This window comes from Pteropus medius, unplaced genomic scaffold, assembly GCF_902729225.1.
Source record: "Pteropus medius unplaced genomic scaffold, Ma_sr-lr_union100, whole genome shotgun sequence".
NCBI classification, from domain to species: Eukaryota; Metazoa; Chordata; class Mammalia; order Chiroptera; family Pteropodidae; genus Pteropus; species Pteropus medius.
The window spans coordinates 1,420,223-1,448,020 of NW_024348304.1; the positions used below are offsets into that span (position 1 = coordinate 1,420,223).

Consider the following 27,798-nt stretch of genomic DNA (forward strand, 5'->3'; position numbering starts at 1 on the left):
CCCATATCAGCAAACTGGTCCAGTTGCTTAGAAAAACAAATGTCAGAACTTTTGTTTATTTTCCTGAAACTATATAGTAGTTGACAGTTTAAAAAATTTTAAGAAATGCTTTCCCAGTCCCCATTCTATAGGAGACCACATTAATTTTTCTGAGTGAAATCTTAAGTCAACTTTTTTACCTCAAATTAAATTTGACTTACAAACCAAGTTTTCCAAATCAATTTATTAATTCTTATTCTTATTATCCTGACAGTTGGCATCATTAATACTTTAACAAAACGACTTAAAATTAGCCGAATATCTAAGATAGTTCCATGTACAAAAGATATACAAATTAAAACCATTTAAAAAGTAATAGATACCATAATTTGTACTTGCCCGTAACTTTTTGTATTCAGAAATGATTGTAAAATTAAAACCTAAGATAAAAACTGTACACCATATACTTTGATTTCAGTCTTAGAAAACAAAGGCAGTCTTTTACTGTCACATATTTAGTGTCTCTGGTGGGTTGAGGAGAGAAACACCATGATACCTGTAAATAAAAAAGTCCATTTTTAGTAAACACTGAAAGAATGACACATCTACTAGGAACTCAAAAATGCTATTTCTGTCTATCTGAGTTAATGATTATAAAACCATTGTCTGGTCCCAAAAACATACATGTATGCCCTGTTTCTCTCCCCTCTTCCCCCTCAATGTAAGACTAACACATGGCCTGCTAAGAGACCAGCTTCTAAGGAGGCTGTGCCCGATTTGTGAATTCTCTAAGAAAGTTCAAATGTCTCTAACCAACCACATGATAGCCTGGAAAAAGCAGCTTCTTCAAATCTATTCATGTTCATCCTTACTTGGAATTTTTGTACTTTTCTCTGATTGACTGTTGTGCGTGCTGTGGAGCTCTGAGGTAGGTCTGGTGCAGGTCCAGGAGACAAGGCTTCAGACTTTCCAGGGTGTATCCAGTCTTTTGTACCAAGGATTCAGGCTACAGAGGAGGGAGAAGAAAACAGCTGTTTTTAGTAGCAGACACTGCAAGTTAATAGCACTGAACTTGACTTTTGTTAACTTTCAGTACTAACACCTCCAACTAACAGAGCTTCCAGTTTCCTCGAGCCATTATTCCATCTCTTTTTGTGCCGACTTGATCACCGTACGCTACTTTGCCTGCCAGCAGGTCCGAACAGCCGAAATCTTTAAACATTCCTTTCAAGTCCAAGTCAAGATTAAGCTTTGCACCTAACACGCCATTCATTACACAGTGTAGACAGTACACAGTTTCTCCAGATCAGTCCATCCAGCTGTACAGGACAATCTAGCTTTGTCTGGAACAAGCACTTACTAAGTTGCACAGTGGATGTGGGACAACACGGTGATACATACCCAGCTTTGCCCCGTGACTGTGTAGAGTGCTAGATGAAAGGCCGCTCCAGCAACAACTGATGGCAAATACTTAAGGTATGGGTCAGCGTCTATCAAACTTAATTCTCCCAAAAACTGGAATGAAAAGTAAGCAGACTTGATCACAAGAGCTCCGGAAGTCAAACCCTCAAAGCCCTGCCCTCTGACTTAATTTCTTCCTGGCTGTACAGCAACCATAGAAAAAAATTCCCATAGCCTCTTCTTTCATCTATATCTACGACCTTAGTGTTTTGTTCCATTCTCTTCCTCTATTTTTCCCTTTTTAAAAACTTTTAAAACAACTCTTCTGGCTACCGTTTCCCAAGACGTCATCCTCAGGTCCCCGCTCCAAGTGCTTTCCCACAATTTCTGTTTTCTGCCGTGGTAGGCTTGCTTCCATACCGCATCGCTAATCTGTCCTCAAAGACTAAATCCCTTGACCAGAGCCGTATAATGAAACGGCCTTGCCCCTACTTGGGACTTGAGAATCTCGATTCAACAAAATGAACTTACCATTGCTAAACTTTCAACTTTGCAGTTTGCAGGCTGCTGGTGCAGAAAATACTGGGTAAGAAACTGATTTACTGTTGGTGCGGCTAAGTCAAAAGCGAGGACTTTCAGAACGAGGTGCTCCATCCTCAGAACCTGTTTCTTCGTATAGGTATCATCTGTAATGTACACAAACTCTGCTACTTCTGGGGGGTATATTTCTTCAAACTTTCTACAATGAAAAAGTTTTAAGGAATCAGTCCTTCTAAAAGAGCAGCAAGCTTGTTTATTTATCCCAATTCCGAAATCCCTTTAGCAGAATACACATAACGAATCCGAAACCTACTCGCTCCACCAACTGCCTGTTTCCACTGATCTCTGACCACTTCTAGCAGAGACCAGGTAAATGCTAATGAAAAGACCCCGATTAACAAAGGGCTTGTGAGAGATCTCTCCCAGTGCAGTCGACAGGAAATAAATGAGACTTCCCAAGATGGAAATAATGCCAGAGTTCACCAAATTTAGGGAATTTCCTTAGAAAAAGAAACACTTTATGTTCTAGTTTTAAATTTTAGTTTTCATGTCTTAATGGAGAGAAGGTGAGATTTTGCTTATAGGCCAGAAAGCACTTTTCAAGGGCAGGAACCACACTCCCAAGCTTTGTCGTCTAGTCCTAGTGTGTGAACGTGGCCAGTCTCCACGCTCGTTCAACGAGGGACCCTGGAATCCACATCTGGGAAAATAAGACCCTACATTAGAAAAGTTTCCTCCACACCTGTCACTGCTGCAGTAGCCATCGACGCTCTGCCTTGTGGAATATGAAATGTCACACTTAAAAATCACAGTTTCTTCCCTCACACAGAAAGGTGCCAATCACTCTAACCCGAGCTGACTTACGAGGCTAACAGCATCGCAGCCGTGCCCACGAGCTGGAGCTTCCCTCTCAGCACGGACATGGATGAAAGGAACCTGTCGATGTAGTTCACAGCCAAATGCAGGGTCTCATTCTGTAGTTTATACTCTTCGCCTACTTCCACTAACCAGTCCACGAGGATGGCCCTCATGCTGTTGGTGATGTCTGGCTGCTTCTTCATGTAACCCACTTTAGGCTTACATTTAATCTGTTGAGAAAATTACTTAGCATAGCGTTACACGTCGCGGTTAGATTACCACTAAGAAGCTGCTATGTACTAGAAACCTAAGTAGAGTAATTCTCTGGTAGTTAAAAGTCTTAAAAATATTCTCTCACTTCACAGCGTTGAATAAACAACGGCACAAAAGTGGATTCAGAGCCTTTACCTCCATCTCCCTAAGGTATGTGTGAATGTCCTCGTGGTAGTCGGGAACTTCATTAACACTCACTGGCTTTTCATCTTCCAGTACAATCGACATGTCCATCGTATGCGGTGACTCTGGGAGAATTCAAAAGCACGAGTTAATTTTCTATTTAATAGTCAAAAGTGACTGCCCTTGTAGGAAGTCTCACATCGGCGAAGCACTAATTTCACCCAACTAGAAAAGGCTTCCCATGACAAAGCACATAGACTATTTCACTCTGGTTCTAGTACTTCTGTCCACTCAGCTTTAATTACCAAGGAAAAAATACTGATAGGCCACTAACAGGAAATTAAGTGTAAGGATCAGGTATCATGTTAAGTATCGTTCGTTTTCCATGGGAGATGGGGACAGATGGCACAGAGGTCCTCTTAGGACAGAGTTAAAATCCAGTTTGGGGGTAGTATATAGGATTTACCCCAAGAGTTTGGAGACCCTAAAATCTGGCATTCAAAATGCAATCTAGGCAGTAACTCGAAGCAGGGCTAACAAATGTATTAATGAGAAAATTGGGTTTTTAGATTTATTATGGGTAGTTTAAACAAATTAACACTATAATCAACAAGAGATTCGCTCTTTTGTAATTTTAAATTATCTTTTGAAACAAAGATCATCCATCATTCTTTTCGCTTCAAGGTTCACTTTGATGTTAAAATTTGTTACAAATTTTAAAAATAAAAACACATGAATTTTAATCCCAAAGGACTTTCTTTCTTGCTCCTCCCAGACCACCTATCATCAACAGAACCAAAACAAAAAAGATTGGGACAGTGAGCTGTCCTGTGACTCAACAGCCCTATGGTAAAAGAAGCTGCACAAACTGTAGGCACAGCTGTCTGTAGCTGCTGCTATAGGGAACATGTGCTTAGGTACGAAAACCCAGAGCTCAACTACTGACTCACAGGAGGGCACCGTTCCTCTCTGGTGTCAGAGGATCACTCAGACTGGCTTCACAGAATAAAATTTTAAAGCTGGAAGAGATGTTAGAAATCACGATACGTAAAGATGCATCTTCGAATGACACTCTCCGAAGTGGAATGTACAAAGTGACTCCTGAATACAACTGATAGCTGTTCTCGCAACAGAGCAAACATTTCCGGGGGCAGGTGAAAATAAACGTTTGCGATCTAATTCAACTGGTGGGACTGGCCGTGTCCTGGAAGCAGCACCTGATTAGGATTCGGACCCTTCTGTAGGTCACTAGGTCACGTCTTAGTCATGAGGTCTGAGATAAGACACCCTTTCTAAACCTGTGACAACAAACCTAAGGATCATGTAACGTAATGTCTTACAATACAAAACATCACCATCCGACCTATTTAATGATTACGGTTACACTGGTTTGAAACAGATGTTCAATAAAACTTACCAAAACTACCATCCATCGGATAATCAAGAGGCGCCAGCGGCTTCCTTTGTTCAGGCAAAGTAAGCGCTGAGCGAAACGCCAGGTCATCTTCGCATTCTGACTTTTCAGCTTCGCCGGGCCTCTTCTGAGTCTCTCCTTCGGCTTCATCCACGTGAATGGTGAACGCAGGCTGCTTAGTGCTCGCCTTCCAGGCGGGAACAGCGACATGCTGCTCATCGTTTACAGGAAGATCCTTCAGAGGTGCGGCCTAAAGAGCAACAGATAACTGGCTGTGAGCCTATGAAATGAAGTTTTGTTTTCTTCCCCTGGCAGGTCTCAGCCTGCGCTTTTACTCCCAACTACTCTCTCGGGAAGGTGAAGCTTTCTGGGGGCAAAATCCAGGCGAGGAACTTTGATCAGCTGAAGAGGGATGGTCCAATTTGTCACAGACATTGATACAAAGGCTAGAAAGACGGTCATACTAAGTGGAATTACGAAAAGGTAATCAAGGCCCAAGGGGTGGAGTGGCTGAAAGATGACAAGTTTAGGAAAGAGATGGCAAAACATGTTGGTGTGCCGCTTTCACCCCAGGGTGGAGCAACGGAGCAAATCCGGTAAAATGGCGGAATTTACCAAAAGCGAGGTATTTTTTATATCCCTTCCTAAAGTAGATAGAGGTGACCTCTGAGTCATCGTAGAGGCGACAGGAGGTCCAGGTCCCAGAGCAGTGCCTGGGGTTTAAAAGCCAAGAGAAAGGCGCGGAGGCGGGCAAAGACCGGTGGTGATGTCGGGCTCGGTTTAACCCCATTATCCGCAGAGAAATGCCCCCGACGCCGAGCCGCCGGGCAGGACAACGCGCCGCGCCGGCCGGGAGCGGCCGGCCGGGGACACGCCGCGCGCCTAGCCCCGGAGGCCAGGGGCCCGCAGACCCGGGCTCCCGGGCGAGCGCAGACGCCGGTCCGCGCCCGCGCCCCCCGGCCCCCCGCGCCCGCGTCCCCCGGGGCCCGCTGCCTACCCGGCGCGTCTTGGGCCTGTGCGGCGCCGCCGGGGCGCGCGGGCCCGCGGCCTTCAGCACGGCCAGCCCGGCGCGGGTGCGCGGCGGCGGCGCGGGCGACGCCGTGTCGGGCCGCACGTTCTCCTGGTCCTCCTGCGGCGCCGTCCGCCGCGCTGCCAGCGGCGCCGCGCCCGCCTCGCCCGCCGCGCAGGGCCCCAACATCCCCGCCCGCGGCGCCGAGCAGCGTGCGCTGGGTCCCGCCGCCCGGCCCGGCCCGGCCCGCGCGCTCGGGCTCGCTGCGAACCGAGGCGCTGCGAAGGGCGCAGGCGGGTCCCGCGGGGCGCGCAGGGCCGAGGACGCCACCCAGACCAAGCGAGCAGCCCGCCGGAGCGGCGGCTGTTCGTGCAGTTCAAGTATCCCGCGACTATTGAAATGGGCCAATGAGAAGGGCCGGGGCCGGCACGTCACTCGAGGCGACACGTCGCCGGCGAGCGAAGGCGGCCGCGCCGGCGACCGGGCGGGGCGGGGCGGGGCGCGGCGGGGAGGGCGGGGCGCCCGCGCCGGGCGGAGGCGGGGCCGGCCCCACCGCGACTCCGAACCCAGCCGCTGGGCGGCCCCGGGCTCGGGAGTCTCCGGGCCGAGCCGGTCGGACTCCAGCAGAGGCCCGCGGGCCGCCCCGGCCGGGGGCCCTGGGACCTCCGGGCCTGCCTCGCTCGTCTCCCAGGGGTAGGGCCTGACCCGGCCACTACCTGGTCTGCCAGCCTTGGACAAGTTACTCAGTGTCTCGGACTCTGTTTTCTTCTGCTCACTGTTAGTATCTACACAGTCTACGGTTGTCATTAGGATTAAATGTGTGCCTGAATCATTTAACACGCGCTCACGTGCTGACACTCAGAGTGGAGGGCTACAGTGTCATCTACCACCGCGGTGTTCCGTCAGTCTCATGCTTTTATCCCTAATGAAGATGCAATTCATTTGAGGTGCTACCTTGAAACTATTGTTGATAAATATTAACAAATAGTAATGGTCTACAAGAAATTCAACTAGACAGTCTATCTATTTTTCCCCAAGCTGCAGCAGCCAATTAAAAGCACCCAGTGAAATTCTTGTGACCTAGATGTAATTGTGTTCCACTCAGAAGTGAAAGTTGTTTGAATACAGTAAAATACATTCCCTTATTAAAATAAAACTCTGTTAGCAATATGTGCCTTTACCGAATTTTCACATTTAATCTACAAGGCTTATACATAACTAATAAATGTAACGGTATATAATTAAGCATCATTGTTTTCTGACAAATTCATGTGTGCTCTTAAAAACATAAATAGCTTATTTTCCTTTTTAAAGCAACCTTTAAATTCAACATTCCTCTGAATGAAGATTAATGAAGAAAACTTTCATAGCCTTAGTCATAAATGGTCAACTTGGTGACCTTCACACATGATAAAAAAGAAATCAGTGAATACTAGTGCAGGAAATTCTAAGAAGCCATCACTGTTTCTGAACCGTTCACACGTACACTTGTGTAGCTCTACATCAAGTTAAGATCCTCTCAGTGTGTGCAAGCCTTCTCAATTTTCCTGACCACAATTTACAGCCCTGAAGCAAGACAAGCAACGGTCAACAGTGCTCATTACCAAGCAGAGTGAAATTGGTTGCAAATCAATCTCAACTCTTAGAAGAAATAACTGGTAGGGTATTTCCACTGGCTGACAACAAACATATTAACCAGGACACAAACCAGGCCCTGAACCTGGGCTCTGGTCCAGTTTTACAGATAATAGCAAGTTGTCTTCGTCACTTAACCTCAGTGAGAATCAATTTTCTCACATGATTTGATAAAATAATAATATATGTTGTGAAGATCAAATGAGGTAAAAAATGTAAATTTTGAAAACTGTAAAGCAATCTATACACATAATGTGTGGATCAGCTTGTAGAATGTTTAAATATATTTTTATTTTCCAAATATTATTTCTCAACATAAAAGTTAAAACATCCACTGGCAAAAAATTCATTAAACTCCTTATAATCATTCCACTTGTAGTTTAAAAATAAAAATGCTCTCTATTTTTAATAAATTGCATTTGTCAAAGGAAATGGAAACATTACTAAGAAGAAGTCATATCTCAAATATATTTAGATAATATTTAAAAGTATTTGAAATGAAAGTATGTACAGGTTAGCTTGTAACTTTAACATGTTCATTTAAGCAGAGATCTTCTCTGGAACTTTACCTTGTTTACATTTCATGCGGCATCAAAGAAAGCAATCAGTGCGTTTTGGTCATAACTGTCCAGAATCTCCAGTAAAAGAGGTACTTTGGTTTTTACATTGGTGCCTTTGAACTTGAACTTATCTATGAAAAGATCGGTGATCATGCCTATGAAGAAAAATGTTAATTTCCTGTGATTGATTAGTTCAGATAACGATACAGTATTTAACGTAAGTGAATGGTTGAGAATCTATTTCTAAGCTTCTGTAATTCCATTATTTATACACAAACTTAAAAGGATTGATGCTTAAAACAATATTTATTTTGGGGGGATTTTAGGGTAAGTTTCAAAATATGAATCCTCTGGCTTATAACCCTTTTAACAACTGGTTACAAGCTATTAATTCAGACAATCAACTACTGGCCAGTTTTGAACTCCTCTTGGTATATATAACATCAAAACAAGTGGTGTTTTATCCACCACACTGACCATTTTGACATAGTGTAGAGATTCTATTAACAGGTTTACTTATACTAATATATTCCGTTTATATGTTGACCATTCTTGGGTGTTTGACTTAAGGGCAAATATTCCTAGGTTCAAAGATGTGGGCAAATTATTTCACCTTTAAGTTCTCTCATGTGTACAATGGAATAATTCAAGCTGACAATCTATCCAAAAACCTTGATGTAAGATGAGTCTACTAACCATAGAGTCTTTCGAGATGTGCAGGCTGCTTTTTGTATTCTTCCTGTAGGTGATCTGCCTCTTCTAGAATACAGCGATATTCTGGTATCAGAAAGTTTGTATTTCCCTCATGAATCTGCAATTCCTTAAATAAAATTAAAAACAGAAGCAACTTAATATTCAAAATTCAATCCAGTGTAACTTTAAAGTCTTCACAATTTTAGAAATCCCATCGCAATAAAATAAAGATCAGGAGTCCATGACATATATACTTACTTTTAAAGCATCAATTAACTGCACTTTCTTTGCCAAAAGCAACTGGTACTCCAGCTTTGGATGGATTAGCTTTAAAGTGTGTTTAACTGAAACTTCATTTATCTCTAGAAAGAGTTGAGCCAGGCACAATTAGAAAGTCAATTTGCTCAGAAACATTCTTATTATAACAACAACCAAAAAAATGATTTTTTTTTTTTTTTACCATATGATATGTTGAGGTTAATTTTCCTTTTTGTAGCTTCTTTAGAGAGTACATCTTTTAGGATGGATATAGTAGAAATGTTGTCGGATTTAAAAACTCCTTCTCCTTTTCTATAAAATTAACATTTTTAAAAAGAACAGCTTTAGAAGGAAATATAGCCAATACATATTTTATAAGTAGTAACTAGTGTTTAGATTTCATTTGATTTTGGATGTCTTTACATAAGCATCTTAATATAAAGCATATTAAAATGTGTAAACTTTACTCTTATATTAATTCAAATCTGAACATACTTGTGAAACTAAAAATTTGTTTGATATATACCTCCTAAAGATATGCCAATTTATATGTCCTTCCTTTAAAACAACTTCATTTTTGCTAATAAATAATGAACGCTTATGTATATGAAATGCATTTAGAATTGCTTACTTACATATAAGGACATTTTTCTTTGATGTACTCATGTAAATCACAGCATTATATGCTTCATCCTTAAAAGATATCAAACCTAAGAATAGCGTCTTCTGTTCTGTGCCCAGCATCCATTGCCACTTATGGTCACAGGGCCATTCTTTTTCTGTAGAGCAGCGGTCGCCAACCTTTTTGGCACCGGCGACCTCTGCTCCTATGAGAATCTAAAGCCTGAGGTGGAGCTGAGGCGGTGATGCTGGCTCTGGGGAGCGGCTGCAGATACAGATGAAGCTTCGCTCGCTCGCTACCACTCACCTCCTGCCATGAGGCCCAGTTCCTAATGGGACAAGTGTTGGTACTGGTCCATGGCCAAGGGTTGGGGACCCCTGCTGTAGGGAACTACTCCACTCCCTCGCCCTTCTCAATCCATGTAATTTCACTGGCACTGGCCTCAACCCCATTTCTGGGCCTTCAGCAGGAAGCATTTAGCAGTGTATTCCATGTCTGGAATCCACGGGAATCCACCAGCGCTGCTCAATCCTGGGCCTCTGTTCCCTGGGACTAGCGGGAAAAAGCAGCTCAAGGGCAGCTGAGAGGACACAGAGCTACACGGAGCTGCTGGCGGCCACCACGCCGCCACACAGGAAAGCCAGTGAAGACGAAAACAGAGCTACGGGAAGGGAAACAGTCTGAGGACACCAGTTAAGCCACTGATGAAGCTGTGCCTCAGGCAGATTACTGCTAGCCTTTTGGGTTACAGGAGCCGATACACTCCTTTTATCTGGTTAAGCCTGCTTGCGGTTGGTTCTTTTTTACGATGACCAAAAGTTTCCGAATTAATATATGCTATCTTTCATGTATTCAAAGTTGCCTTTTTATTTGGTGTTCACACCCACACACAAATAGTTTATACTGACCAGCTGTAGTTGACTACGGAATTGTTTCTCCAGAAAGATGAGTGATAGATACTTACAATTTTGATCCCAGTTTTTAGAAATTATGAGATTTTCACTGGTCTTTAATTTTAACCGATGCTATTTAATTAAACACACAGTCCCTGACTCGGGAAGGACTCACCACGCAATGAAGTAAATGCTACCATCTCCATTCTTCAGAAGAGAAAACCTAAGCTCAGAGTGAACCACAACAGTTACGGTCACACGGCTAGTGAGCCACAGCAGCAGGACCCGAACTAAGCACGTCAGGCTCCAAAGCCCAGGTGTCTGTGCTTCCTCCACGTCTGTGTCTCACTCGGGTACCAGACGCACCAAGCACCACTGAGTTCAACACCATGCGCTAGGTGGGGACTCGGAGGGGACATCTGAAGGTAACTAAAAAACAGACTCTGCCCAGCAGGAGCTTATGCTCCAATTTAGAGAGACAAGCGTCCGTAAAAACTATTACATACTACAACCAAATGACAGTAAATACCTACAGCAGGTAAGAATAAAATGCTATGGGCACAGAGAACAGAATCAGGGCAGGCTTAAAACATGCAGCTACTCAGTTGGGCCTTAAAGAATAAGGAGGGTTTCAATTGTTAAAAAAAAAAATAGGTAAGGAAACAGAATGGTAAAGAGCAAAAGTATGCTATTATAAAAATACACAATATGCTAGGGGCATGTCGAATTGTCTGCTATGATTCAAGTGTGAGGTTTGCTGTGGTTATTCAAAGCAGGACTCATGACTACAGGTTTAGACACAGATGAGATCCCCTGGAAGTACAGTGGAACTCATCCTACAACCAGTAAGGTTTCTGGAGAGTTCTTGGTTCCAAAAGGCTGCATTCTGAGGTAAAATTATGAGTTCACAGCTGTTTCCAGAATTTAGCATGCGAAAGTCTCAGCTAGGAAGCAGGAAGTAGAAGACCTCAATAATCCGCGTAGGTGAAGAATCCTTAAGAGAGGAGGAGAGAGGATAAGAAGCCCCCTCCCCTCCAAACAAAACAAAATTTAAAAAAACCCAAAAGATCAAATGACTGAAAACCACCTACAGAGGTAAGAGAATGAGAACGCAGAGGCCTGGAAGAGGCGGGCGGTACAAGTCCGGACAGCACAGCGGAGAAATGAGCCTCAGCCAAGTAGGAAGTCGGTTCACACTCAGAGACAGGGACGAAGGAGGAGGACATTTTCCCCTCCACCGCAGTCAGCAATGGAAACTATGGGAGATGAGTGGGAAGAGGGTGGGGGTGTGACTGGGAGTGTCAGAGACGAGCTGCCACCGCCTCCGCCACCTCCAACACGATGGCCTCGAAGCCCCGCGCGATCCAAGCTCCCAAGTGCTGAGCCTATTTTTGCATAAGGAAATCCAATCGCAGTTCTCACTCACCAGATTCGAATGTTCGAATCACTGAGGACTGCCATGTTCACAATGTCTTCCTACCGATGGCTAGAGGAATGGATTACTCCACTGAATCACCTCTTTGATGTCAATAAAGTTGTAAACTTTTCTTTCATGTAACTTCTGCATACTTCTACTAAAGAACTTTCCTACCGATTTTACATGGACATTTTGTTATTGTTATTGCTCTTCTGAAAGGGTCTTTTCAAAGTATTTCTTTTCTCACTGGTTATTGTTGGGGATGGGAAATGTATTGATCTTTCATATTCATCTTTATTCAGTTATTTTTCAAACTCATGAATTCGACTTGTTTTTCAACAGATTCTCTTGAACCGTATAGGTTTTCGATCCTATGATTTGCAAATGATTCTTGCTTTAAAATGAACGAAAATTAGAAGCTCCGTTTATATGAAAACCCTGAGAGGCAGTACCGAGTGTGACTTGCCTGCAGTGACTTTCCAGCTGCGTGTCGAGAAAGGTGTTCTGGAAGTAAAAGGTCGCGCTCTCTCCTGCCGGCGGCTTCTCAGGGACTTCGGGCAGGCAGAACACCACCCACGAGTGCACTTCAGCGAAGCTGAACTGGCCGGTCAAGGTCAGCGTATTCACGGGCCTGCCATTTCACAGGAGAGGTGCGCGTTCGTGTGTGGGGACACGCATGTACACAACACATTAACAAACAGTTTGGTCACAGTAGCTGAACAAATATAAAAGCATCCATTTAATTTTTCTCAGGTTAATCTTACGTATCAGATAAACATTTAGATTTTATGAAAAAAATGAGTGCTTAGCCACACCTCTGCTTTTAATATTCAGGTGACAAAATTTGTTTTCATTATAACATGATTTACAGGTAAAATTCGGTTTACTCAGATTTCATTTTTAAAAAGTCCATCTAATATTTCTACTATACAAACTACAAACCGTACTTTACAAGACTCTCCCTAGGGAAATAATCAGCATAATGTGAAGGCAAAGACGCGGTCTTTTAAATAAAATAAACAGACGTGAAGCCCTGCGCCGGGCTCGCTGTGCTGTGGGCAGGTCAGGGGAGGATGCCTTCCACCTTGCAGGGGTGGGCGCAACACTGTCCATCTCGCCAAGATCACACACACGTACACGCAAAAGGTAAAGTAAATCAAACAGCTTTTAAATAAATCAAATGAATAATTATAAACAGTTAGGAAAATATATTGTTTGTGGAATGAAAGGTCCAGAAGGAATTTTAAGAAGACAGAGCATGAAGAACCCTAAGAACTCTAAGGGACTTCGCATCATCCAGACCAACTCTCTTATTTGCAGGTGAGAAAGCGAGAGCCCAGACAAACAGAAACAGATGCGAGACTGTAACCTGCGGCTCCTGGTTCCCAGTTTGCTGCTGTTCTTCCCAGCAGGCTGTGCAACCGCCACCAACGACCTTGGCTTTGAAGCAGGAAGACGCCCCCAAAAGAATCTACCCTCTTTAATGTTTTCAAAAAATCTTCCTTAGGACTATCTCTCCTTACATCTTATTTAAAGGACATCTTTAAAATTACAAGCTGCAATAGAAGAAGCATGGGCTTTGGCCTCAACTCCTGGCTGTTTCTCATATCAGCAAGTTACCTGCTTTTCCTAGCCTCCATGTCTTTCTTCTACTATAGCGAAGACAACGATAATGTTTTTATTGATGTTGTGCATCTTCAGGTAATCAACAGAAATGAAACAAATGCATTCCTTTCATCGATTGTATTTCCCAAGGCAAATTTGTTCTTATATCTCAACAGCTATAAATTATCAGTTTGTTTATTTATTTTTTATTTATTTATTTTTTATGGTGACATTGGTTAACAAAATCCGGTCAGTTTCAGGTATACAGTTTAGCAGTAAGGCATATATATATATACTGCATTGTGCATTCACCACCTCCATTTCTCATGTGTAAAATGGAAAGAAACATTACCACTGTCTTGTTACGAGGACTTAAACGATAATGCCTAAAGAATCTCGCGCAATGCACGGCACGGGGAAATACTGAACAATTTCTTTCTTTCCTTCCTCCTTTATTTAAGCCCATGGTTTCTCATCCCCGAGGAAGAAAGTGAAAAACTTCAAAAAGGAAGATGCTTAGGTTAGAATGGAAGTCTGAAGTAACAGGGACGGAGTACCACGATCGGCTGCTCTGTGAGTATTTCCCGAGGTGAAACAGAAAGAACAAGAATGTTTGAGGCTGATACGTCAAGATCCTGTTCACAGAAAACTCAAGTGCTAAATGCTATTTGCTCACGACAGGTGTTTGAGAGAGAGAACACTGACTCTTCTGGTCTCAGAATGCCAGTACGTGAGAAAGTTAGCAAAGTCCGCTCAAACCAGCTTCTAAAAGAAGACAAAGAATCTTATAAATCTATTAGAAATACTAATCCATAGCATTTAAATATTTAATTTGAAAATATACAAACAGCTACCAGAATTCACACTATAAAACGACAGCGTATTTATCTGCATAGTGTGACATCCTAAAAATAAACTGCTCCTCCCCTGTCCTACCTGTCATGATCAATGCAGTGAGTTCTTTGATGGAGCGAGAGGGGCTTGATAAGGTACTGGCGGACCTGGCAGGTTTTGGGTTGAATTCTTGGAGTCACATATGCTTGAAGCGTGCCATACTGGCCTTCAATTGAGCGAATCTGATTCAATGCAAAAGAGGAAAGAAAGAAAAAAAAACATCTAGCAATATAAACGTTATCTTGAAAATGTTCAGCACAAGTAGCCAGGTATTTAGGTCTTAATCTCTTCTATAATATCTTGAAGAAAATAATGACATTCTATTAAACAACTACTTTTTTACCATTAGAGTAAAGGAAAATTTTTAAAGATTTTAGCAGCTGAAAGCAAAATTAAACCATCTACATGTTATCCCCACCACATATTTTTAGGTGATCTGTCTATACTTAGCAATGCTATACCATTCCAAAAGACAGTCATTCTTACATACTAACCTATCACCTTTAAAAACACAGGTGAATAATATATTTTTACAAGATTCACATTGAAAATGGTTGAAATTTAAACATTTTCATTGAAGGGATAAGTGGGTTTCCAAATAGCTAAAACTTATATGGAATACTTCACTTTCTCTGAAATGGGAGCATTATAGCATAAAACTGTTGTTATAAAAATCTATTGACAGAAAAAAGTGTTCCCAAGAACGTAACTCGACTTTCTATGAAAATAGAGAAGTATAATCATAATCTATTACAACATATTTAGATTAGGAAATTCTTTTTAGCTATTTTGCATATGGCTGGTTGGATATCCTGTGAATTCAAAAACAGCTCACAGAAAATAATAATTCATTAAACTATGACGCCCTAATTTTAGAGGCATTAGAAAGCCGTCCAGCTTCTCCCTCCCGCCCCCTTTCAGTTCTTCTCAGCTCTAATTCATGGGACGAACTGCAGTCCCTCTTGTATTACAAAGACAGCTTCTCTAACTTACGCTTTTCCTGGCATGTGAGAAAAAAAAAAAAAAATCAATGTTTTACCTAAATGGGAAACATCAATACAAGTTTAAAGCAAGATTTGGTGCAAATGTTACACTGCAAATATTGCTCTGAATGGGAAGACAGAAAAGATAAAAGGAAAAGAAATAATGAATAACAATATTTTATTTTTATAAAGCTATATTTTAGGGTTTCTTTTTAAAGGGTATGCTTACGCATAATTTTAAAGGGTTAAGTTGCACATAATTTTTTCTACAATAAAAGTCATAACGTTTTCTCTGGTTACATAATTCATATTCATTATTAAAACATCCAAACAATAAAGAAAACTTAGGATGACGATATAAGTCACCTAAAATCTCACTGCCCAGAGATGATCATTTTTGCTATTTTGGTAGTCAGTCTCTCATACACCGTTCTACGCAGGTGTACAGAAACAAATAGATAATTTCACGTAAATAAATTCTATTTTTTATCACAGACATCTGGTTTTATTTGTAATAGTCATTTTCCCCTCACTCTGCCTGTCCTGGCACCGGTGCTTCCTCCCGCTCCCTCCCATCCACAGCCCACCCGATGGTATAACCTATCACACCGATGGGCTTATGTTCTTTCCACACCTTCTTTCATATTTCCATCATTATAAATAATATATATATATATGGATGGGTTTTATCTGCATTTAGTGTTTTTCATGGGATTTGCTCCATGTTGACAGGAATAGACCAGCTCATCTTTACCGCAGCTGTGTTAATATTCCGTGGGATGGACGGCTAATTTATTCAACCATTCGATTACTGAATGTTCACTTTGGTCCCACTTTCCTGCCTCTACAAACAGTGCTGTGGTTAATGCACATCCGTGTGGACAATACTGTGATTTCACTGCTGTGAAATAGATTCCTCCAAATGGAACCATTGCCTGTTTTTCCAAAGTAACTATAACAATTTTTATTTCCTTCAGCTGTATTTGGGAGTGTCCTTTTCCTCTTCTCTGCCACCTGGCGATGCTGCTCTTTAAACTTTTTTGCTAATCTCTCAGATAAGCAGAAACTGTGTTTTGTTATTTTATTTTAAATTTCCCTAACTAATGAGGTAGAACATTTTCTTTCCGTATTTGTTAGCTTTTTGATTCCTTCTTCTGTGTGAACTGCCTATCCGTAGCCTTTGCCTATTTTCCTTATTGGGTGGAAACGACTTTTAGGTAGTCTTTATATTATATTGATATTCACTCATTATCTGGAAGACAAGTAAATCTCCCTCTTCTTTTTAAAATAACTAGGTAGTTAACTGATCTGAATCTTTTCGTATATGACATAAGAATCCACTTAATTTTCCTCCAGATGGATGCCGGTGTAGCAACACCAACTTCTAAAAAGAGACAGTAACCGAGTAGAATTTTTCCCGATACAAATGTCATGCTTTAAATTTACATAAACGTGTGCTGGGTTCTATTTCTAGACTGGATTTTGTTGCATGGCCTATTAACTCAGGCTTTGTAAATACCCCACGATGCTTTTATTATAGGAGTTTTATAGTATGTTTTAGCATTTCGCCTTTTCTTCTTTCTCATAGTTTTCTTGGCTCTTTTCAGGCATTTATTCTTTCCTCTAAACTTCGAAATTATTGTGGCAAATTTAAAAAAAGAACAGAGCTTTTTAATATTTTTAGGCCCACTTCCTACTTTATTGGCACCAACTGTGAAAATGTAATTTAAAATGTTTAATTGGATTACATAAGATATGCTTAAATACATTCCTTTAGTAATACATTTATCCTAGTTTTCAATTTTCCTTTCAAAAATAAATGAAACGGGACTTATGTAGATTAAAATAAATTATTTAGGAAAAAATTTACATTTCACTGAAACGTCCTTAATCAGATGTGAAAAAATTGTGTAACAGAATCTCTCTTGAAAAAAAACATACTCTGAGTCTCAGAACAACACCAACACCAGGAAAAATGTGACAGTCCTCCTTAGTCTTTAGGTCATAAATGTATCAAAAATAAATTTTAAATCTTACATTACAAATTAAACCACTAAAAGACTTACATGCCATGATCAGTATTTAACTGGAGAAGTGATTATGTTACTAAATTGCTTTAAAAAACTAAAAGATTTGCTCTAGAATAAAGAGTAATAAATGTCACTGGCGTACAATCGGAGAAATCCAGGTATTAGGAAAATACAGGACAGATGCTCAGATGTTTCAATAACCAAATGACCTTATTTGGACCATGAGATCAAACAAATTGTAAAAACAGAAATCAGTAAAATCTGAACACTAAATATTTGATGATATTAAGGAATCACTGTCGATTTTTCTTAGGTGTGATAACAATATTTTAGTTATGTTGGAAAAAAGTTATATTTTAGACATGTACTGAAATATTTACAAAAGAAATTATAAAGTGTCTTGTATTTACTTCAAAATAATTTGGAATGAAGAGTGACAGTATAAATAAGATTGCCATGAGCTGATCACTGCTGAAACTGAAATCATTACTTTTACACGTTTGAAACTTTCCGTATAACAGAAAATCAGAAAAAAATTTCCCATTGTTGGAAATTAAGGATTGATAATGTAAGAAAAGGTGATTGACTGAGCGATAATAGCAGAGATAGTGGTCTGGGCTGAATTAAAACCTAACGGGTCATTTAAAAGTCATTACTCCAAAATGATTCATTTCAGGGAGAAACTGAATGCAAAGAAATATCAGATGTTGCAAGATAGACCAAGAGAAAGGAGAAAGTTCAAACTTTCAAGTAAAGGTAATTTCAAACATTTTTACCTTGAGCTCCAGCCTTGTGGTATTTGCCTGGCACCGGTAAGTGGCGAGAAGAAAGTTGTCATTTGACTGGGAAAAATTCAAAGTTAAGGAAAAGCATGAATCCATGTCTTTAAGGATAAAAAGCCATCAATGTTGGCTACCATTTACTGAGCACCTGCCATTTGGGTGGCACTGTGCTAAATGCTCTTTGCTTATTCCTACAAACAACCCCACGTGGTAAGTTTTACTAAGTAACTTAGCGGATGAAGAAACCAAGGCATAAGGGGTTGGGTGAATTTCCCAAAAGCCAGTTAGTAATGAAGCTGGAATTCAAATTCATATCTTTAAGACTCTAAAGCTGATGCTCTTTCCATCTTGAGTCTCTACAACGTTTTAAAATATGAATTGCTCTAAAAATTTAACAAATGGTACAAACTCCTAATGTTTATAAGACAAAAACATCGATGGTATAGAATGTCTTTGATTTTCACAAATACTTATTTCTCAGAAGACTGAGAAATATCTCAGCTCTGTATTCCCACCAAGTAGCACAGTACTTGGCTTACTGTAGGAATTCAATACATGTTTGTTGAATTAAATTGGAGAGGTTACTTTCAATAATAACTTCTTGAAAATAAATAGTAAACTATTAAAATAGAAAAATACATCTAGGTTGATAAATTGCAAATACAAAGCAATATGAATATTTGACGTGTAATTTTCATGTAGTTATATTCCTATTTTTAATACATAACTGAACAAAAAGGATGCTAATCTCAAAAAGGAAATTCGAACATTAACATTTCAAATCATTTACACTCAGTAAACACAGAGGCTCCATCAACTTAAGAACATATTTTGTGTGATTAAAAATAAATGTTATTTACTTAAGTATTTATGAGTAAAATGACAATAGAGTAGAAGGGATAGAATGTCCGGGATTAAGTTTGGAATGGGGGAGGAGGGTAAAGAACATAAAGTAAGACTGGCTGTACGCCGAAGCTGTGATGAGTATGTGGAGATAATTATACTATTCTTTCTACTTTTCTATATACTTGAAGTCTCCATAATAAGGTTTTCATAAAGCTATCATTCCAGAAAATGGGTTTTAGATTAGCATAAAATACTCATTCCGAAGAATCCTGCAGTGATGTAAATAAAAGAGGTTAACTTTGAAATTAAAAATTTTATGTTAATATTAACTTGATTTTCTAAATAATCATAAAAATGTAGGTCCTAATCTTTTATGTGTTCTCAAACAGGGATGACAAATCATAGATAATACAATATAACTGTTATAAAATTTATCAAGGAAAAAAAGCTTTACTACGAAATGATATTGTATTGACAACTATTCCCTAATGTAGCTGTCAACTTTGTCCTTCATCTGTTCTTTTTATTCCTCCCTTTCTAATATGTGTAACTTCCCAGCTCCAGTCGCCATGTCCTGCTCTGGCTTGCCTTCTGCAGTGCAGCTCCCCCGGACCTAACGTTGACCCCACCTTCTCTTCAGCAGCCCCACCTAGCTCCGAGACGCTGGTCTGACAGCACTAAGCAGAAAGAAGTGATACAGGAAGCACGTCCGAGAGCTCTGCCAGGAGCTCCAGGTACTTTGCACATGGTTAAGTGCTCAGTAAACATCTGCTGAATAACGGTTAAGCGATTCAACAAGCCCCGGAAAGTGAGGGCAGACAGAAAGAACAGATCATGTTCAAATGAAGGAATGTGTGAAACTATACAGCATTTTCGAGAAATTTTAAAAATTTCAGCTTGGCATAAAAAATGTGCATAGAAGGGAAGGTAGCAGCTGGTGAAAGAGAAGTTGGAGATGTTGAACGGTGGAAAATTTTTTTATGTCAAAGTGAGGAATCTAGACTTACATGCAACAGGAAACAAGAAATCTTTAAAAGGTTTTGAGAAAGAAACGACACGACGATGTTTGCATTTCAGGAAGCCCTCTAGGGGAGGTGTACGGCAAAGCTGGGAGGGAGAAGCAACATGGGAAGCAGACGAAGTGGGGACGAGCAGTTCGAGCAAGCATGAGGGGGGCCCGGAAAGTGAACAGAAGGGGAAATGAAGCAGGGTAAAGGTTTAACAGCCAGGGAGGTAGAACCGGCAGAAACCAGTTGCTAACTGGATTTGAGAGATCGGAGAAAGCAAGAAGTCTAAGCCGACACCCTAGTTTCTGGTTTACCAGAGGATAATGAAAAGCGAAGGACTTGCAAATATTGTATGAAGGGAGAGGCTGAAGAAGAAACGTTGAACCCTAGTGGCATTTATTGGTTTTATCCAAAACAGAGTAATAGAAATGAAAGCGTCAGAAGCAGTCTCCAACCTGTTTGGCACCAGGGACCAGTGCTCCTATGATATTCTAATGCCTGATGATCTGAGGCGGAGCTGAGGCGGTTACGCTAGTGCTGGGGAGTGCCCACAAATACAGATGAAGCTTCGCTCGCTTGCCCGCCGCTCACCTCCTGCTGTGCGGCCCAGTTCCTAACAGGCCAGGGACCAGTCTGTGACCCAGGGGGTTAGGGATCCCTGGTCTAAAGAAGTCTTTCTATTTCTTACTCACCTCAGAATCACAGCTGCTAAAGCTGACAACAGCAGAATTTTTATCCACGTCAAGTAAGTCTACTGGAACATCGCTCTACAGTCAATGTTAAGAAAAAGGAGGTTCAGATGGAAAACTAAAAATTTTCGCAAAACATATTTTCTCTAGGGCTTCTCCTTGTGTTCATCTTTAAATTTGAAAATATAAAGTCTCTTAATTTATATTTGATAATATGTACTTCTAGAAGGTAAACAGAGAACAAATGTTATATTATAATGACCCATGTTTTCCTAATTTGGATTAACAGAAATTATAGAATATCACCTCTCACTACCCCATTAAAAGTATCATCTTTCTCTTTTTGTCAGTGCTAAATACGCTATGGGCTACAAATAATCGTAAGGCCATTCTGATCACGCCAGCTTCATTGTTTTGGTCAATTTGAACTTGGGCAGTAACACAGAAGGGAGGTGACCTTCGGCCTCCTCTGGACAGAGGCAGTTTCACAGAGACACGGTCGCCTTTCGCTGTGCACTATGCCCCTGGAGCTGCCCGAGGCAGCGGGCTCTGCGCTGGCACTAGTTAAGAGAGATTTCTGCCTTTAAGTTTTAACTAATAATCTGCTCTCTCCACACGTTTTTAAACCTTGTCTTCCTCTTCTTTATTCTTTTCTCATTTTCTGATGGGCTCTTTAGTCATTTGCTTGTTTTCCGTTCATCGTACTGTCATCCTTTTCCACTTCCTGACTATCTTCCAACTTAAAGGACTAATTAAATATATTGACGGAGTTATATTTGTATAACATAAATATAATACATGCAGTTGTACCTTATTAAGCCTAAATTTCAGCTTCGAAACTATCTACTGTGCCTACTGACCTACCTGGTAACTGGTGGCTGATGAGCAAGCTGTCCTGCAGGCTATCGTTTTAGTATATGGAGCTTTAAAAAAGGTTCAAATAAGGGCATCACTACTAGAGATCTCTAGGTCACGGCCCTCGTAAGCTCCCAGTGAAGGCTAAGGAACACGCCCTGACATCCTCAGTGACTCGCCCTGACAATTAAGTCCATCTGTCCTCTAATATGTACAGGACAAATAAAAGGTATAGTTTAGATAATCTATGAGCAAAGGTATAGTTTAGGTAATCTATGATTACCTCATGGAAGATTAAGATAAACCTTTAAAATTACTACCTAAACTAAATGACAAACATCTAAAATTACTATCTAAAAGTGTTCAATAATAATGAGGGCAGATGATTGGTGTGCGAAATAGATCTAGTCATAAAAGGAAGAAGTTAGAGGTTTTGCTCACCTGTATTAAGACGTTATCTATTGCCGTCTGCACCTCTAAGATTAGGCTGTAGCTGGCATCATCTTTATTTAACGTAAACTTGTCATTTATACTAAAGGAAGGGACTGTGGACACTGCTTTGCTTGACTGAGAAGCCTGCTGATATTTCTCTCTCTCCTGTAGGACCTTATACTGCAGCTGTTCCAACTCACTCCTGGAGGAAAACATACACAACTGTGTTACCGGTAAGTACAAACTTACTTAGACTTAGAATATTTGTTAAAATGCGAGACATTTATCTCTGCAAAATGAATTTTTATCGGTTGAGCTAGAACTATAGTGCTAATAGAAACAAAATTTATGCTTCTATGACCAAATGATTCCACATTATTTACCTCTAATCTAAAAAATCAAAACATCTACTCAGTCCTATAGTAGCAATATTAATAAAGAGCCATTAAGTATCAAATAATCAACTCTAGTTGGAGGCGCGCATCTGGTTACACACAGCACCAAGCAGAAGAGAATCTGACTGCCCTGGTGCAGGGGGACACAACAGCCTTAAGGAGAAGCGGCGGTCAACACGCGCCTTTCAGTAAGACACGAGCGGAGGCGGAGAAAATAAGGAGTTCGCAGAGCACTGACATCCGGGGGACCACGAGGACGACCGGGAGCCAGCGGGACAGCAGAGGTCCCACTGAATGCTGGGGAGGGTCGTGCGGAGCCTGCACTGTGCAGGCTCCAGTTACCCAGAAAGATGGCACACGAACGAAGCAACAGGAACCGGGTTGGAACAACAGGAGGCTTAGCGACCCCAGTGCGGGGGGGACGTCGCGGAGCAGCCTGGAAGGGGTTTGTGCAGTGAACGAAGGATTCACACGTTCGAGCACAGAGCGCCTCACATGCACCTGCGCTCCAGGTGCTGAATGAACCAGGCAGCAGCTTCTCCCGAGCTGCCCCAGAGGAGGCGGCCTTGGTTACAAACACGAGGCAGGTTCCCGAGGACGCGAGACAGTCCTCGGGGACGCTCCTCGCTATCCTGCTGTGTGAACACGACGGCTTGCTCTCCTGCTGGCTCTGGAGGACTGGTGTGTGGAGAACCTGTGGTGTGGCCTTAGTGAACTAGTACTTGCGGCCTTAAAAACTTCTGTACCCCTCTACCGTCCAAAAACGCTGGCCCCGCGCTCCCCCGACAGGACGGCAAGGGCTGACGTGGGAAGAGCAGCCATTAAAAGTTCCAGCAACTCCCACTTCTTCATCATATGAGGCAGTTTTACTTGAGTCCTCTTCAAAGCATTTGTCAGACTGAAGAGGCCACCAAAGCAATCCCTGTGTCTAAGGAAGTCAGCATTACTCACTTCCAGGAAGAATACTTATAAGCCAAAATTACAGATTCAGAAAGGTCCACAGGAGCGGTGAACGTTAGAATTAATGAAGAAGAGAGCCATCTGTGTTAGATTCCTTCTAACGTCTGCGAAAAAACAAAGCATTACAACTACCTATGACCATATAGAATAAAATACACAAAAAGTACATTTCTAACTCTAAAATATTAATCGAAACTTACTGCTAATTTCCTCAAGCTGATAAACATTCATTTAAAAAAAGTAATAAACTACTTAGTAATATTAATTCCTTCCAATAAAATATATTGTATCCATAAGTAATAATAATTTTAAAAAAACCCCACATACGTCATGAGATGAAAAAGAGGCAGTAAAATTACCGTAAAGTAGAAATTTTATTCTGCATCTCCTGATTAATTCTCAGTTCTTCTCCGGGGCCGCTTTCCTTATGAACGGGCTCTGTGGTCAGACCTGTAACCCAGCCTGTAGAGACGAGCCACAGTCAGGCACCATTCAGTGCTGCTGGTGTTAAATGAAATCCTAGTTTACACACCCTTTGCCTACCGACTTCACCCTCACTTAACTCCTACGACATGTTCCTCTTCGAAAAAACAAAACAAAAGCAAAAGAAACCAAGCCGGAAAATATTCAAACCATAAAGAAATTACTTCAGCATTTTATAATACTATTTTTGCTTTGCCTGAAAGACTATAATATTATGATTAAGGAAATCTTTCAATTATTAATTTACAGCTTTAGCATTCAGTATGGAATTAGTCAACATTCTAGCAAATGCTAGATGGTAATAGCTGATAATAAAAATTGTTTTTCAAAAATTATTTTCATGGAAAGCTGAACTCTTGTATAACTATTATGAGAATGCAAAAATGACCTACTCAAAAGTAAGCAAGTTTTAATAAGAAATGTATACAGTAATAAAACAAACTAAATTTTTTTAAACTGAAAAATATCACTTAACATTTAAAGATATTAGTGACATGCCAAGCACTCTTAAAAACTATCGTTTCAACATTAACTGTTTTGTAAATCAATTGGCCCACTCCTTCCCTCATTTTTTAACCAATAAAGCTGTTAATGCTGTAGATAAGTGAATTACTAGTAACACTTTTTTTAAAGTAGTCATCCGAAGCAATCTATTAAATTTACATTTTTTATTATCGATTTTTTTTTCAACTACCTATTACCCTTTGCCTTACCTGAGTATGTGGATACCACGATTTCATCATAGCCATCTTTACCTACACAGCCACCCTGGATAGACGTGACACTTTCAGACAACGTCTGAAATAAATTTAAGATCAAGCACTTTATTAGCAACTAAAAATTTCACAGATATGTTCAAATAAACCACAAAACTTATTTTCCTGTCTCCAGACATTCAACTTACATTTACTGAATACTCTTTTATATAGACACTGAGATTAGAAAGGCAAAAATCCTGCACAAATGTCAGAAAATGTATGTGTTTTTAAATTCTAGGAAAGATTGAAAAATGACTTATGTATCTGTGTGTACCATTCAGCTACAGTAGTCATTGAATGAGCAAAAATTGTTTATTTATATAAAGAAGTTTTTAAAAAATTATATAAGCAAAACTCTCAAAATATTTAGTCTATCATCAGAATTCCAGAGACCACCTCTCATGTGTTTTCTCCGAATTGTTTTTCAGATTAATAAAGAAGATGAAAGCAAGATTTTCAGAAAGTTCAGGGCTTACATCTCTTTTAAGCAGTACTCCCCAAACTTGTCTGATAATACTCACTTGGGTGAGGCAACGAATCTGTATTTTTAACGGAACACTCTATGCCAGTGGCTTTTATGCTATTTGGAAAGCAAGCAATGTATTTTACATTGCAATCTGGTAGAGATTCACACATGAACATACACAACAGATATCATTTAAAAGGTTTATGTTGCACCCTGGCATATTCTAATCCATTCTATCTCACTAAAAAAAAAAAAAATGTGCTGGCAACCCACTAATGGGTTTTGATAAGCAGTCTGAAAACCTCTGCCAGGTAATGCTTATCAGGAAAGACTGAGACCCATTGTGGTAAAGGAGAAGGTGGAGGAAATTGACCCTCCCGGCAGGAGGCGAATCTCTGAGCTGCTCTGCACATCAGGCTCTCGGCTCTTGCTGACACTAGTTACCTGCGAGATTCAAGTAACAAAGGGTTGTTATAAATTTGCAAAATGTTAGGTTTTCTTTTAACGAGCAGATCTCACAAATACTACAAGTCTTCAAAACTTTTTGTTCATGTTCTCATTAAAGTAATTCTGAAAAAAAAAACAAAAAACAAAAACTATACACCCTCCTGTACATTTTTAAGCTGTCTTTTGGGTTTTTCATCGCAACTTTCAGTAGTTACAAAAAATGTAATTTCTGGAAGTTTGAACTTTTTGGATTAACCAACCATCGGTCCAGACTGTGTCAGATAAGAGGACTTCAGATCAGGAAAACAATAGAGAGTGAATCTGAGAAGAGGCCGTGTGTTTGCAGCCTTCACGCAATCTGAAAGCAGAGCCCTGTCATTAGACAAACAGGACGGAGAAGGAAGACAGGGTTTCTCAGTGTCACCCAGGGAAGGAGGGAAAGCTCTGTCAGCACAGGAGTTTGGAAGAGAAGCCGAAGCGGAGACTTAAGGTCTAATGAGTTTCTCAGGGGTTGATAAGAAAAAGAACAGGAGATTACAGACAAAGGACTATTGTATACTTTAGGATTACTGCATGCAAAGGATTATTGTAAACTATTGTTTGCATTATTAGCAAGAGGCTTTTTACATCAAAAATGAACAAATATGAAATAAATCTAGAAAATAAGTTGTATAATATTTTATCCCCGTATTATCTATATAATACTTTAGTACACCAAAATATCTGTATTTGCTGATCTGCAGTTAAAGTTGGGACTGGCAGGTATCGCTATTAGAGGAATTAGACAAAAAAAAAAAAAGAAAGAAATTTGACACTGAATTGTGCCTTTTTGTTTTTAAACTGCCTCAATGCATCCTGTGTGAGGCAGGATGGAAAACCCTGGACTGGAGAATTCTACTTCATGAAAATGAAAGATTCGGTTTATACCAGAATGCCTCTCCATGTGACTCTGTACCTTGGGATAAATAAGCTGAATTACATTTAAAATTTGTGAACTAAAAATTACTCTTATCTAGTATTTCTTATACTGTGGACCCAGGGGTGGCTAAAAGTAACATTGCTACTTTTCCCTCTCTGCTTAAGGATATTTTTTACATTGTCTTGAAACCTTATTACTTTAAGAAAAACACTTTCATTTAAGTAACCCAAACATGTTAGTCCTGTAATCAATTATGCCTTGTAGAAACTCAGGCAAAATTTTTAATACTTTAGATATACAATATTTAGAAACCGAATGAAAAATGTATTATTCAGCTTGAAGGCAAGAGTCTTCTATTCAAACATAAGAGTGGTCTAAGAGATTTTGATAACATCAAAGCAGCAATATTTTAAGCCAAACATAAGATTGCAATATATTTCATTTAATAAAACCCCAATCATCATACTCGACTCTATAATTGTTCGATAAATAAAAAGCATGTATGGCCTTTTTATCGACGCACCCACCTGATCGAATCGCAGCACAGGCTCGTTTGCATGATCGAAGCTGTAAACCTCCACTAGGCCATCATCTCTCCCAACCAGTAAGTCTTTAACCCCGTCACCCACGATGTCAAAGCTGTCAATGCATAAAACACCTTTAAAAAAGTGATGTGAGAAGTTATTAAGAAGACTAATATCATGGTCAAGTATATATCAAACAAGAAAATATGTATGTACCAAATCAAAGTTAAAAAACAACAACAACAAAAAACTTTGAGCACAATCAGGTGGCCTTTCTTTTCCACCCACGTCCATCCATTTCCAAGGCTTTAAATATCATCTACGTGCAACGGCCCCTAAGTTCCCATCTCCAGCTCTGGCCTCTCCCAGTTTTCTGTTTGTTTGTTTGTTCTGTCTTGGTAAATTAGATGTCATACCCCCACTTAGAACTCTCCAAAGACTTTCCAACTCCAACCCTTCTCCAAGGCTCAGGAGGGCCTCCAGGATTCGGCCCCACCCGTCTGACGTCTGACGTCACCTCCCTCCAGCTATTGCATTCAGCCACACTGGTCCTCCCAGGAATTCACTGCTCCACAAATGAATCATGTCCATCTCTGCCTCGAGTCTTAAGCCCTTATCTATTCCTCTTCAGGGAACATTCTTTTCCCTCAAATCTTTACATTACTAATTCCCTATCAGTCAGATCTGAGCTCAGATTTCACCGGCTATGCTATAAGACTTTCCAGGACCGCCCAGTGGAAGCAGCCCTCCTCCTTCTCCCCATCACTCTCTAGCACGTAATCCTGGTGCATTTTCTTCAGGTGACTGACCGGCTGAAGCTATCCTATTTATTCATTTGTTTATCCTCTGTCTCCCCCTAACAAGTAAGTAGAAACATGCTGTACTTATAAACAGCCATCTCGCTACCTACCAAGTCAGATATAAATTCCCCTCTGAAAAGTACAAATTCCTTAGAAAACAGGAAGTCACTGTACATCTTCCTCGCCTCACACCAAATCCTCCCAAATCCCAAGCAGTACCCTACGACTGACGAAACACAGATTGAGCG

General features: G+C 40.5%; 2 protein-coding genes across 3 annotated transcripts in view; both read right to left on the minus strand.

The window, feature by feature from the left end:
• Positions 1 to 204: 204 nt before the first annotated feature.
• Positions 205 to 5,801, minus strand: CCNA2 (cyclin A2). 2 transcript variants are annotated; one of them, XM_039879540.1, is made up of 8 exons: positions 5,586 to 5,801; positions 4,592 to 4,838; positions 3,187 to 3,299; positions 2,785 to 3,008; positions 1,912 to 2,119; positions 1,381 to 1,494; positions 852 to 985; positions 205 to 535 (listed from the first exon to the last, which is right to left on the minus strand). In XM_039879540.1, the coding sequence occupies exons 1-8, from the start codon at positions 5,784 to 5,786 to the stop codon at positions 487 to 489; spliced, it is 1,290 nt and encodes a 429-aa protein (XP_039735474.1). In that variant the 5' UTR covers positions 5,787 to 5,801; the 3' UTR covers positions 205 to 486. The 2 variants fall into 2 exon arrangements, with proteins under 2 accessions (XP_039735474.1, XP_039735476.1); XM_039879542.1 differs by lacking the exon at positions 5,586 to 5,801 and adding an exon at positions 5,204 to 5,278.
• A 1,875-nt stretch (positions 5,802 to 7,676) lies between these two features.
• BBS7 (Bardet-Biedl syndrome 7) overlaps positions 7,677 to 27,798 on the minus strand; it is a 31,819-nt gene continuing 11,697 nt past the window's right edge. Inside the window, exons 8-19 of the mRNA XM_039879543.1 lie at positions 26,754 to 26,884; positions 24,350 to 24,434; positions 23,513 to 23,615; positions 21,808 to 22,000; positions 20,515 to 20,589; positions 17,964 to 18,029; positions 14,217 to 14,356; positions 12,142 to 12,306; positions 8,946 to 9,055; positions 8,744 to 8,847; positions 8,489 to 8,612; positions 7,677 to 7,947 (exon numbers count right to left, since the gene is read on the minus strand). Of these exons, the coding sequence (XP_039735477.1) occupies positions 7,814 to 7,947; positions 8,489 to 8,612; positions 8,744 to 8,847; positions 8,946 to 9,055; positions 12,142 to 12,306; positions 14,217 to 14,356; positions 17,964 to 18,029; positions 20,515 to 20,589; positions 21,808 to 22,000; positions 23,513 to 23,615; positions 24,350 to 24,434; positions 26,754 to 26,884 (1,430 nt within the window). The 3' untranslated portion in view covers positions 7,677 to 7,813. The remainder of the gene's footprint in view (positions 7,948 to 8,488; positions 8,613 to 8,743; positions 8,848 to 8,945; positions 9,056 to 12,141; positions 12,307 to 14,216; positions 14,357 to 17,963; positions 18,030 to 20,514; positions 20,590 to 21,807; positions 22,001 to 23,512; positions 23,616 to 24,349; positions 24,435 to 26,753; positions 26,885 to 27,798) is intronic.

What these genes read in the sequence shown, in the direction of transcription:
- CCNA2 (XM_039879540.1), bottom strand. Translation starts at nt 5,786, where the DNA reads ATGTTGGGGCCCTGCGCGGCGGGCGAGGCGGGCGCGGCGCCGCTGGCA. An exon ending in ACAGGCCCAAGACGCGCCGG is followed by an intron (nt 4,839 to 5,585) that starts GTAGGCAGCGGG and finishes GTTGCTCTTTAG; the next exon opens with GCCGCACCTCTGAAGGATCT. An exon ending in GCTGCGATGCTGTTAGCCTC is followed by an intron (nt 2,120 to 2,784) that starts GTAAGTCAGCTC and finishes TTTTCATTGTAG; the next exon opens with AAAGTTTGAAGAAATATACC.